Source organism: Neodiprion lecontei, chromosome 4, assembly GCF_021901455.1.
Source record: "Neodiprion lecontei isolate iyNeoLeco1 chromosome 4, iyNeoLeco1.1, whole genome shotgun sequence".
Classification (NCBI taxonomy): Eukaryota; Metazoa; Arthropoda; class Insecta; order Hymenoptera; family Diprionidae; genus Neodiprion; species Neodiprion lecontei.
Genome location: NC_060263.1, coordinates 10,034,802 through 10,048,002, shown reverse-complemented (window position 1 = coordinate 10,048,002; position 13,201 = coordinate 10,034,802). Strand labels below are relative to the sequence as shown.

Genomic DNA, 13,201 nt, shown 5'->3' with positions numbered 1-13,201 from the left:
ATAGATAGTAAGTAAGACAATGATGATAATTGATACTTTGATGACATAAATTGATATTGTATTGCATCGTTCATAGGGGTAAAAGACAAAAACCGATTGTGAGGAAAAATCATAAACTTATAAAAATAGACTGAGCGCGCCTATAAGAGGCACTGACAATTACATATAAAGGACAGAGATATACCGGGAGTACTGCTCTCTCTTTTCAATTGGCGTCATGGTGGGAGACAACGGAGCAGTGGAAGTGGAACAGCTATAGATAAAGGCGCATAATTTCGCCTCATTCTCCTCTACCGCCTCGATCCCCGCCACAAATATCGTCAGAGAGAAAAAGGAGTACTCGCGGCATATTTCTGTCTTTTAAATGTTTGCTTCAAGCGGCTCATAAGAGCACTCGGTCTATCTTTATAAGTCTATGGGAAAAATAATCGATTACGCTCGGTTAATAGGAAAATAATAATCGATTTGATCGGAAATTTATTGATTATTTTTGGTCATTCTTAAGCTTCTGCCGGATCTCCAAATTTATTGAAGAGTGAAGTGTGCCGGTAAGAATTCGAGTGCAACAATTTACCTCCTTGTTACATACTATTTTCCATTCGCTAAAGTTAAGAAAGATGTACTGCTCGCGCGAGCCGCGACGGGTTATATACATCGCGCTTACCCGACCAACAAACTGTCAATTTGCTTTGAAATAGCGCAAAAACCATTGTTTATTCAACAATTTAGTTTATTAATGATACATGATTTTTTCATTATCATTTATGTGAATTATATTTTTTACTTGTGTGCTTTATTATTTAGCTTAATAATTAACCCGTTCACTTTAAAATGAAAATATTCACTCAAAATGCCATTATTTAAGTAAAGAAACACTTTTTGAACGATATTAAGTAGTCTTGTACATGTTTCAGAAATTGAGTTTTTTTTAAAAATTAGCGTTTTTCACGTAATGTGAGAATAATTCTACAAAATAAACAGCGGCAAACGATTTGTTAGAAAATTTTACCCGTATTTCATATACTTGACACTTCTTTAATATGTAGTATATCTCGAAAAAATAGTACAAAAACGAAAATCAAGATTGTACACTATAGTGTACAAAAAAGCAAATGGGTTAATGTGATTTTGATTTCGTTTGTTAGGCTCTTTAAATTGCTTAAATATATTTAAACAGAATATTCTAAGAAAAAACTAAGATGTACTAGAACACATTCTGTCATGATTCGTTTGGAATGTTAATCATTTCTACATTCTTAGGGGAAAACCCAGAGCACGTGCAGAAACTTCGAGAAAAAATAGGAATGTTGTTTACACGTCACAAGGCCCCTTGACTCTTCGGGTTTTATGATGCTTCATAAATAAATTGGAATGTGAAATTCAATTGTGTGTTCTAGGTAAACTCAAGAGTGATTGCTCTTATCATCGTACGTACAGCACTCATGAAATATATTAAAATTCGTTGAAATTTTGTGAAATGTACTGAAATCCGGTGAAGTATTTTGAAATCATTTGAAATACTACAATACCTCATGAAATCTTGAATAACGATTGAAATCATCTAAAATCTCGGAAATATTTGTAATTACATGAAATTCTTGAAATCGTGTAATCATGAAATCTGGTTTACACCCACCACATGCCTTGGTTGGGAAGGCCCAATTAAGTACAAATAAATTAAAACTTTGGTGACCTCTGCAACATCGATCGAATGGCACCTGGTAAGATTCGGTAAATTTTGTAACGAATGTAGCTTGTTTAGGAATTTACGAGTCACTTATAAAAACATACCGTGACAATCTCTCGAAACTTGAAAATCAACTGCGCATGCGCGAGTTTTATCGGCTGTTTATGCAGGCTGGCCATCCCGAGTTTCAGCTGTCGAACTGTTTCTAGCGGCGATGTAGTTGATACGAATTTTCGAGGTTAGAATTTCAAATAATTGAGGCAGTGACTCGGGAAAGGTTTCGGAAGTATTTGTTATTGGGTTGGAAAGTTGATTCTTCAAAGAACGGTCGGAATTTAATGCTTAAGCTCTTTGAAAATTCAAACGTACACATTTTGTCTACGTTGGCCCCCTGCATCGCAGCAAACAAGAATATCGCTGTGGGAGGATTTCGCAAACCAATGAGATTGAACTATTTGGCGCGTGCGCAGTTGATCTTTAAGTTTTAAGAGATTGTTCCGGTATGTGATAGAATCGTTTATGATAATGGCTTCGAATAAAATTATTACGAATTATTCGTTTCTTTGTTTTTATAATCTCTTCCCTGACCATGAAAAAAGACGAAGTACAGAATCCAAGAAGACATACTCATATTGTGTCAACTTTGAAAAATATTTGGTTTGCTAATAAGAGCATAGGTCGTTCCCCAGTAATCTATTCATGATTCAAAAATCTAGAATCACACCTTTACAAATTGATAATACTTACTTTTCTACAGTATAACTAGTCTTATATTAAATAATAAACTATTGTGCCAATTAACAAAAGGGGCAACAGCAGATAAAAAATTTGTTGATAATTTGACGAAAAAACATAACAATGCCTCAAGATTCATGGCCATAAAGACGACTTCCCTCAGATTAACACACATAATGGCTTAAAAAATCGTTTATAAGGCAATGAATTCTCTGGCGTTGGTATATATGTTTTTACCGCCATTTGTACGATTTTTGGCTCCGTTACTATCTGGAAACAGATTTATAACGATACATTTTATAAAACAAAGTAAAAGCCATCGATAATGCATATGACTCAATATAATAAAAAATATTATTATAAAATAATCTCAATAAATAAAAAATCACCCTGTTTCAGTTACCCATGTATGAAATTGAACAGCACGTTACCCGTCCTCATATTTTACCGAAATAATGATTAGAAACCCTTTTTCTAATAATTTACCCGATGCCAATAATTGGCAAAATGTTACGATTTTTCGAAAATTTGAACAGATTTGTTGAATTTTGGTGACAAGAAAATATTTCAATGATTTAAAGGGAACAGCTATCATCAAATCGAAGGTTACATATATTTTGAAAACAAATTGTATAAATTAAACTTCCCTCATATTTTGAACCAACCGCAACCTTAGGGTACATTTAAATTCTAATTGTATAATTATTGCCTTTCTTCTTAATTGTTCTATTAAGTTATTCAAATGCTTCAATACTGATGTCGGTATCAGTTATAAAAATTCTAAATTACTAAAATATATAATAATATGATAATAATAATATTAAGTGATGTACGAAATAGCATAACACGAAGTAAAAAAAAAAAGAATAAAATTCGGTAAACTTAGTTTTCAAATGTGAATAAAATTAAAGTACGGCTAGCAATCTCAGTGATTTGTTATCTTAAGAATTAATATTTCACTCATTTTATTTAGTCTACTTTTTTCTCTACCAGAGCCATTTTATGTATAGAGATGGATACAATCGTTCTTCCTAATTAGTTCATTAAAAAAAAATATGTATTCTGTTTCGGCTTAAATACAATCTACATAGCAAGAACGATAATATTCATCTTCAAGCAGACCACTTAGCACCGAAAAATAGCTCATTCAATCACCATGAATGCAAATAAAATTTGACAGATTGGAGAGCCAGAAGAGAATCCTTCCAAGACCAGGGTATCACAATAAGAACAGTATCCAAGCTATTTTAAAAATGTGATCGTGAATTGCCAACCAGAGTGACTTTTCAAGTTCGGACAGATGTTAGCAATTATTTCCCAGAGGTAGAGAATAGGTAAATAATATTTAACAAGCAATCGCTTGACCATTTTATGATTTATAATACCGATATATTGTATACAAGGGCTCAAAATCAAGTCTGCGTCTATATGCAGCCAGCAAACTAAAACATGTTTTGAGTGGATTTCTTTGAAATGATCTCAACGTTCAAAAGCAAAAGACAGTCAAAGTTGGAATGAATGTAGAAAAGAAGAATGGAAGTTACTAAACGCCTACAAATTCTATTCACATTTGGAACTAGTTTTTCGTCCTGTTGTTATTCAAACTGTTCGGTATACCGAATGAGAAGTTCATTCTATATCCCGGAAGCATTTAAATTTCATGTCCGCATATTTGGTACTTTTGTGTAAGTTACATAGCCGGATAAAACTCGGTAAGCCCAAACAGCAGCAAAGTAAAACGAAAAAATAATCAATATCAATCCGACCAAGTTATAAACTAAAATCTGCACAAACCGATTTGGCTGCCAAAGTATTGTAAATTGGACTAACTTCTCGTGCGTATCTGAAACACAGAGGAAACCACAAGCAAGTTAGATAATACATTGAAAAATCATTATGGAGGTTGAACTGCTTCCTAGGTGAGGGAATTGAAGGTAAAAATTCTTGGATGCCGAAATGTTTCTCGGCAAGCCACATTACGCCCTACAGAACCTAAAAAGCAACACCTTTGCTGATATTTTTGTTGATCATGCACAAAGCATGTGATCAAACTATTCCAAATTTTATAGATAGTTTTTCAGGTGGGTGTTTTTATGTCGCGTAGTTATTCATTCAACTTTCTTATCATCAACTATTAATTTCATTGATAGAAACACGATTTCAATGAGACTGTTCTCTCATAAGAGGCCATGAATTACACTTAAATTTGAAAGTTAATTTTTGGAAAACGACACAGTCGAATCTAATAAAGTTCACATCAACGGAAAAATGTGTCTTAGTCAAACTTCACCCTCAAATTTTAAGTTTACGTCTGATAAATGACTAAACAGTCCAACCTCCAACAACTATTACCTGAATCTCACAGAAATTACGCACCAACAGAAGCTAGTCCGTAACCAATGTAAGGGGTTCCCATTCTGTACGAACAAGTCGGTATTTGAACCTCGTGAATATCTCCCATATCAAGACGTAGATGAAACAACCGATTTTCATGTGGAGGTAAGATCCAAATATCACTTAATTGGTTTGTCGCCATATCTAAGCTGGTATGCATCGCCTTGTGGTCGTGAGCAGAAAAAATCAACTGTGGTGATAGCTCTTTGACTACCTAATCAACAAGAGAAGAAATATTTCAGAAGATATAACTAATGCAAGTATAAGAAGCAAGATTACAATACTTTAATGGACGAGGTTACAATAGTTATAAAGCAATAAGAGGTACCTTTACGTGTCTCTTTCAATTATAGAAATCCAAATGCGCCTTTTCTTTAGCCTCATCAATAAATTTTAAAAAGATCAATACTATTAAAGTCATGGTCCGTATTTTAAATGTGATCCTTAAATATCCCGAAAAACATTATATCAAGGAATGTATAATAATATAAGACTCTGTTTGACTGTCCAAAGAAAAACTTCACCTACTGCTACCACTGATAGTCACCAGTTTTCATGAACTAGACGAATAAGCGTTACGATTGTTTCACATATTCTACTTACACTTTGAACAAAACTGCCAGGAGAGAACAGCAATGGCATGTGGCTCAGCACCACATTCGTAGTATTCCTTTCTGAATAATCATTCAAAAATGCGTCGCTGGGTGCTCCAGGAACAGAATGGGTCAGTCTGTTTACCTGACACAGAGTAATAGTCGTTATTGTGAAGATAAGTGGATCTCAGAAATGGATTCGACTTCCATTCGGACAGTTTCCTGTAATTGATAATCAATACACGGATCTGAATTCTTAGACCCTTCTATTCTTGGATTTTACAGAAGGCCAACCTTAAAATTTCAATGTTCTCTTGCGACTCATGAACACTTAAAAAAAAATATTTCATGAAAATATGTTTGAAATCTTATCAAATGTTTCGTAGTAAATTTTGAAGAAAATAATATTAGAGTATTTTAAACTTATTTTACACTATATTACTCGATAACAGTGTAAAATATTTCAGAAAGTATTTCCGATGTATTTGGTTGTCAGATTTTAAAGCCACGTCAAATATTTTTACATAATGTTTTTACAACGATTTAGCCATTCGTTCGATGCGAATTTTTGCGATGCTGACAAATATTTGCACAAAATATTAGAAAAATATTTCGGAGAACTTATGAAATTATGATCAGAAAATATTTGATAATTAATAAAGTAAATGGATAACTAATAAAATATGAAATGTTTTTACTACAACATTTTCAAAACATTGCAAATGCAATATCGCTACGAAAGAAGTTAGTCCCGTCTGCCACGGAAAAATCTTGTTCACGCCGCAGTTGTAGATCTCAAAACGGAACTGCAGTGTGATGATCATGAAATTGTTTCCAACAAAATATTCATCTCAAAATTCACTTTGCGAAACACAGATAAAATCGAGGTGGATGTTATTTAATAATTAGTGTATATAAATAACCAAACATCTTCAAGTAGGGTGCAGCTTATTTTTCCGATATTAGATCACATCAAATTGTGAATTAAGTAAAAAGTTTCTACCGGAGAAAGGTAGTGTATACAACAAGGCTAAACCTAGATAAGCAATGGGAGAGAATAAAAACTGTATGTAAGTGTATGTAAAACCGGACAATGTCACATCGAAAAGATCAACGTCTAGATGCAGAAGTTGAAGTAAGCTTCCACAATCTCACAGCTCCTCAATAGACGAATCGCAGAAAATAAGCAAAAATGACATCAAAGATGGCTCAGTCTCAAACTGTAGACCAGTAGATGATAAGATCTGTGGTAAGAAGTCAAGGCCGTTCTGAGATGCTGAAGTCAACCCAAACGGAAGACTGAGAATTGATAACGTCCAATGGGCACTAATAAAATATGCCGGCGAAGAGGGGAAGTAATATCTGTGGACTGTGCCTGCTAACATCTGTTGTGAATATGAATAATCAAACTTTCAAGAGACTTTATTTTTTTATTTTTCCCGTCTGACGAATTTTGTCGAATGATAAAAAATTTTATTAGAGATGTATAGAGAAAATTTCGGATTCGCATGTTAACACTCGCCAGCGACGGATATGTTTCTGTGGCTCTGTGCTCCTGCTATAAGCTTGTAAAATAAGATACCAGACACATTCACTTATTACAATTGTCAACTTGAACAGTCAAAATACTTCAAAATACCAATGGGTACATAAACCAAAATGAAAAGTGCAGTGATATTCAGATGGTGGGGCTGGTTAGCTCTTTGATTTGAATCAACATGTCAGGCAACGTGGATCATATGTATCCACTACTTACTAAAGTGAGGGCTTACGTGCAAAAACTAAAATAATCCGATGTTGAAATCATAGTTGACATAGAGAAAATAGAAACGCTCAGAACGAGGTCAGTAATTTATACCAAATCTTAAGGCCGTCCTCTAGTTTCTCGGGTCGAAAAAATCGATTTTTTTTTTTTTTCATAAATCACATCTACAACATGTGTAGAAAATGTGTGCCAAAGGATTTTTCAATATTCGAAGTGGTTCACAAGTTACGGCCCTGGAACGGAGCAGGAGCGCGCGCCGTGCTGCTCCGAAAGCCGAGCGGCGCTGACCATTGTATTGATATCCCTAAATCTAACTGCTACTTGAACCTTTTGTGTATTAGGCCCGAGTAAAGGGGAGCTGAGACCGTTGACAGACGCTTTCGAATATTGACTAAGACGCCGTGAAGTTTTAGTTCAGTTTTGCTGTGGCAGTTGCGAAGCGTACTATATTTTCTCTTGCGAGTCGCACGTAGCTGATTTTTTCGATCGACCTAAAAAGCGAAAATTCGCAGGCAACCGACACACTTTTGAACAAGACAAGTCGTTTACATCGGCGTCAGCGACGAAACTTCGTCAAAATAAAAATTTTGAAGTGAACGTTGAACAGACTGTTTTGTATTGTATTTTGAATTTTGTGAGTGTGTTTTCAACCATTTCTTCGGCTGTTATTTGTAAAGAGTGCAAAAGTACGGTGACTTTCCATCAACGTGATATACGAGGATTGGGCTTTAAAATTTCTATGGCGTGCAAGTGTGAGAAAGAAAAAGAAATAGATTCATGCCCAAAAATCTGGACTTTTGCTCCGAAGCACCTCCATTCTGGGCCAAAAGTGGTTGAAATCGCCACGTTTCTCGCTGTCATAATCTTCAACGAAGGATTCGAAGCTATCCTGAAGACCTTGGAAACCATGGGAGTGAAAATCGGCCCACAAGCTAAAGGATATGTTCAACAGCGTGATAGCTCTCGGATCGACCGTTCAGAAAGGCGCACGAGCGATGTTGTAGAACAGGCCCGAATCGCGAAAAGAGAAGACAGAGCAGCTCTGCGTGACTTCCAAGAAAAAGAGGAAGGCCTATTGTATGGTCCAGGCATAGCAGATTGACGGTGAGATGGAATTTTTAGTATAAATCACATGCGCGAACTTTCAAACGCGTTTTTCTCGAAACACCATTTTTCGAAACGGTAACCACGATATTTCAGAAACTATTGCACCGATCGTGTTCAAATTTATACAGCATGTTTAATATGTTATAAGCCAGCGATTGAACTAGGATTATCATGATTGCTTCGATAGTTTTTTTCGTACGAGCGAAAAACTTAAGAAAAAATGAGTAAAAAATAGAATGTAATTTTCAAAAGTGTATAAAAAAGTCAATTTTTGTAATTTAGAATTCACTCTAGTTCAATCGCTAGTCTTGAATATGAAGATTAAAATGCCGTTTAGTTTTTTGATTTCAGATAAGCAGAACAGCCACAATCTTGGTTACCGTCAAGCACCTCTTTTACTTGATGTCTTCCTGTCGGCCACTATAACTGCTATTCTATTATATATTTTGACTTCAAAAAATTTGTAAAGCTTATTTAAATGTTAATAAAGATTATGCAAAAATAATGAGATTGATTATTTCGATGCTTTGCCCGTAAAAAAATTATTGAAAAAGCCATAAAAAAACAGCCGAGAAACTAGAGGACGGCCTTAAAGAACAAGGTCCTGCTCATGGCTAAAAAAAATCAACATGTCCAACAATATTCTGCTATCTAACAATTCAGATAACAATGAATTTAATAAATATCTATATAACAGTGACAAATAAATACTCGAAAAAACTGAAGTAAATATTTCCGATACTTATATCAATACAATATACACAGACTAAGAAAGATACCAGGAAAGCACCCAATCATGATCAAACTCATTGCTTCCAGGTGGAAAAAACTGTTTTGCAACAAGAACTTTGAAGCCTTAAATTAGTACATTATACAACAAGGGAATTAGATCGAAGATATATTCCCAGAGGTAGGTTTGCTGCCTAAGCAAAGCAAGGCTAGTAATCACATAAATGAGGGAACAACGTATAAAAGAGAATCTTATACTACTTTTGTCCTACTTTTTAGGTCAATGAAGTGGCCATTGCAGTTCAGTCGAAAATGAATATATATTTTGTAAGGAAAGAGAAAAGAACAATAGCCTACTAAAAACCCGAAAAGGGCTGAGAGAAGCCTGAATAACTGCCACCATGGAAGAAGATAAACTGTATCATAACAACCGCTGCCTTGTACAAGAAGAAATCTCCGGCCTACTAGAAAACAAACCACTATAAAATACACCAGAAAATAATGACTTGTGGTAGACTAATTGACCAATGCAGTAAACACAGCGGCCAAACCTAAACCTAATCACACCCGCGGCACCACAAGGATCCTATCAGTCACCTCTAGATGACTATCTTAACATTAACACAGTAAATCAGAATATCGACATTTTTGCTTAAATAAAATTCCCTGACTTTTCCCATGAAAGTTGGACCATATTGGCCACTTTTATGACTAAAAGCTCCAGAAATTGTGCACCTTCAATACATAAATTTGGATTTGAAACCATAGAGAATCACTTCATTTCACACAAATAATTAGAAATTGAACAATACCATTTACGAAAGTTAGCTTAGCTGAATTTACGAAGCATAACTCAAGTTTAACAACAATTTATAAAAAAAAGTACGTTTCTCCCTTTGGTCCATCATAATTCCCTGACTTTTCCTTGACTTTTCCCGATAGACGAAACTCCCTAACCAGATCCGGTTTTCCCGGTCTGTCACCACCCTAAATATTTCATGGCAAGCCTAAAATTTCAAGGTCGATTTTCTTAAGGCTACTGTGAAAAGAGCATTAGACAACGCATCTAAGCTTTTTCACTGCGTGGTGTAAGACGCAAAACTTATCCAACCGGGAGCAGCATTTATTATTCTGCAGATCTTAGTGGGTGCTGAACTTTCATAAAAAATACATGTATTCAATCCATGTAATTAATATAGCAACTTACCTTAAAAAAATTCACGCTTTTGTAACTTAAAGTATCAGGTTGACTATATGTAAATTCAAATCTGTCAGAAATATGTGCAGATACGGTATCCTCTTCGCCACCGACATCGTTGTCTCCAGGTAAATAAATTTTCTACAGGAAAAGCAATTCCTACATTAGTCTTTGTGCAGGCAAAAGAGTTACTTTCTAATTATGCATTAATTTTCAATAATTATTCTTTCACCATTCTGTACATCAATTCAATCATTGATCGTCAATAAAATGAAAATAATTAATTTTTGAATCGAGCATTCAATTAGTTCCGACGTTATTATGTTTCATGATAACAAATAGTTGCAATTGTATAACACATACCATCACATCATCTGGCGTTTGAAATATAGAATCAAACCTCCGTTTATACTTTTCGAAATATTCTCCAGATGCGATATGACCCTCGTCCATTAAATCACCCAGGAAAGCAATCACATGAGGTTGTGAATGCGCGAGAGCTCTTGCAAATGTTTTCCGCAAGTAACTGGAAATATGAATAATTGGGAGAAAAAATTCCAAAATTATTGAATCCTAGTTCTTTGCTATTTCATTATGTTGAAGTCTATACCGGTAATGTAGCAAATAAAACAAAGAAAACTCAATTGTCTCAATCAATAGGATTTACTCCAAGTGAAACTCAATAAATTTCAGGATCGATACATGCAACAGTGTTTGTAATTTAACGATTCATTTATTTGGTCATAAGCATATCAAATTATTGATTCAATTTGTTCCAAGTTGCCATATTCAAAAGCTTGTTTCCTTTTTGCCTTTTCTTAGACTTTTAATAATTGCAGTAATTGGCATTTACACTTGTATTTTCTTGTCTTATTTAATATCACAACTTCAACTTCATTCTTTGTCAGCCTATATACTAGTAGTATTATCAACAAATTTACCTGTCACTATCCCAAATTGCCACTGATGCACCGGGATAATTCTCATTTTTGATTCCCAAAATTTGTGGATCGGCAACAAGTAAGATCCTTGTACAATCTGTGCACTTATGGAAGGCCCAATGCAGTCTTTGAATTTCATAAGCAATGAATTCATTATAGGCCACAGTCAGCCCAATAATTAATACAATCGCACCGATTTTATTTTTCAACCTGCAAGAAATATGAGCCTTTTTGATTATTCAAACGATCATAAGCTACTGAACATCACGCTAAACAAAAAAGAACATAAATTTTGAAACGAACAGAATATGCAAACACATATTAGCTAAAGTTACCATTTTCGTGTGTAGTAAAAAGCATCTCACACCGGCGACTTCTTTGCCTTAAGGTCATCACTTTCTACGAAATACAAAGCAGGTATGTAAAAGAATGCGTACAAAATTCAATTATACGTAGAACTTCATGATTTATGCCAGTAGCAAAAAAAAATTTTGTTTTGAAATAATTCGTCAACTTGTCATCGAAGCTCAAATCTTTTATTTCCATGATTATTCTATTCATTGAATGGCTACAGTTTTCTAAAACTGAATTAGTTCTTCTCATGAATTCTATAAAACTTGACAAAATTCCCAACATAGGGTAGGTGCACTGTTTTGGGCCACCTTAGTACAGCCATATCAATTACATATACATAAAGGCATGGCCACAAATAATAGCATCAAGCCGTTTGACCAGCTTTGATCATTATATAACTGGATTCGAATTCCTTCAAGTGGACTGTAGTGCAAATTCGCATCAGCTGTATGTGTATTTCAAATGCGTCCGGTATTAGGTGTGTATTCAAGAGGTTAAACAACTGAGTATTGAGTTCCGTTCAATATCGTGACTGTAAGATGCGTTTTCATAATTCATTTAATAATTAAACACAATTTTCAGTACCATACATAAGTAAAACATTGGATATGTGTAACAAAAGATAGGGAGATGGCCACAAATGATTGTCTCTGCCCTACATACCTGTGAAATAAATGACAAACTATTTTTCGAACAAAACCCCACCCAGAAAATCCTAGCTAGTGTAAGTCAAACGAACATATGAATTGGTCTATGATTTGAAAGTACATATTGAAAGATTGATGATTGTAAGGCAAAAGTAAGCCGGTTGACGCGAAAATTATTACCTTGATTTTACAAAATAAAATACTAATAGTAAAAGTAAGCAATCACAGCAAGACAAAGATAAACATGTTTGCAATTACGAATAAGTATGCGACAGAATATATTCACCTGCTCCTTCTGATCATGGTCGTGTTTGTAATGCTCACACAGATAAGCAACGTTGTCAGATTCGATTAGATTAAAATAGTACAAGATTATACGCGATAAGTCAGTCATGCCATGCGAGATTACCGTAATGTGTTCAACTACGCATGTGACTGCCGACTTGAAATTCGGTTACGTCTTCAATTCTGATCTTTCGACGTAGCGTCAATCGCGGAAGGTCCATTCTCACTGCGTAAAAGATCATCGACCTTTGTGCCGATGAATCATGATCAAACCATTCGCTGTTTGTGTTCAGATGCGTACAAAATTGACAATATTCACTTGGGGTGGTCACCGTGTACGCATGGGCACCCGAAGGGTACAACTTGTTCGTTCTTCAATGAATGAAAATAACAATAACCTCTGCATTGTCTGAAGATGTGTGATGCGTTATGTGGAGACGACAGGAACTGCTAAGGTAGAGTGATGCGTTCTCGTACGAAAGGCTGAAGTGTGGGAGAAAATTGTAGTATCCGCCATGCCGACTCGATTTTTATATCTTTAGTGAACGCCGATGGTTATTCGAACAGAATGATATTTGATTCCAATTGCTCTTAATTGCATCTAATCATTCTCTTATTTTTGTTAATTATTTCTGCAGGATTTTTCAGAAAATCAAGAAAAACATAAAAGTGGTGTTTCATGAGGTGAGGTGCCGTGGAATTTGGTCGAATTCGAATTGATGTTTTGCCATAGTGATGATAAATGATAAAGGCCGTGTTCGTAAAT

At 34.9% G+C, this 13,201-nt stretch overlaps 1 protein-coding gene across 1 annotated transcript; it reads right to left on the bottom strand.

The window, feature by feature from the left end:
• Nucleotides 1-16: 16 nt before the first annotated feature.
• On the bottom strand, nt 17-12,862 carry LOC107227515 (uncharacterized protein C630.12). Its single transcript, XM_015668687.2, has 7 exons — nt 12,437-12,862; nt 11,150-11,359; nt 10,572-10,734; nt 10,218-10,349; nt 5,420-5,554; nt 4,799-5,030; nt 17-4,265 (listed from the first exon to the last, which is right to left on the bottom strand). Exons 1-7 carry the CDS (start codon nt 12,451-12,453, stop codon nt 4,081-4,083), a joined length of 1,074 nt encoding a protein of 357 aa, XP_015524173.2. The 5' UTR covers nt 12,454-12,862; the 3' UTR covers nt 17-4,080.
• Nucleotides 12,863-13,201: the final 339 nt, after the last annotated feature.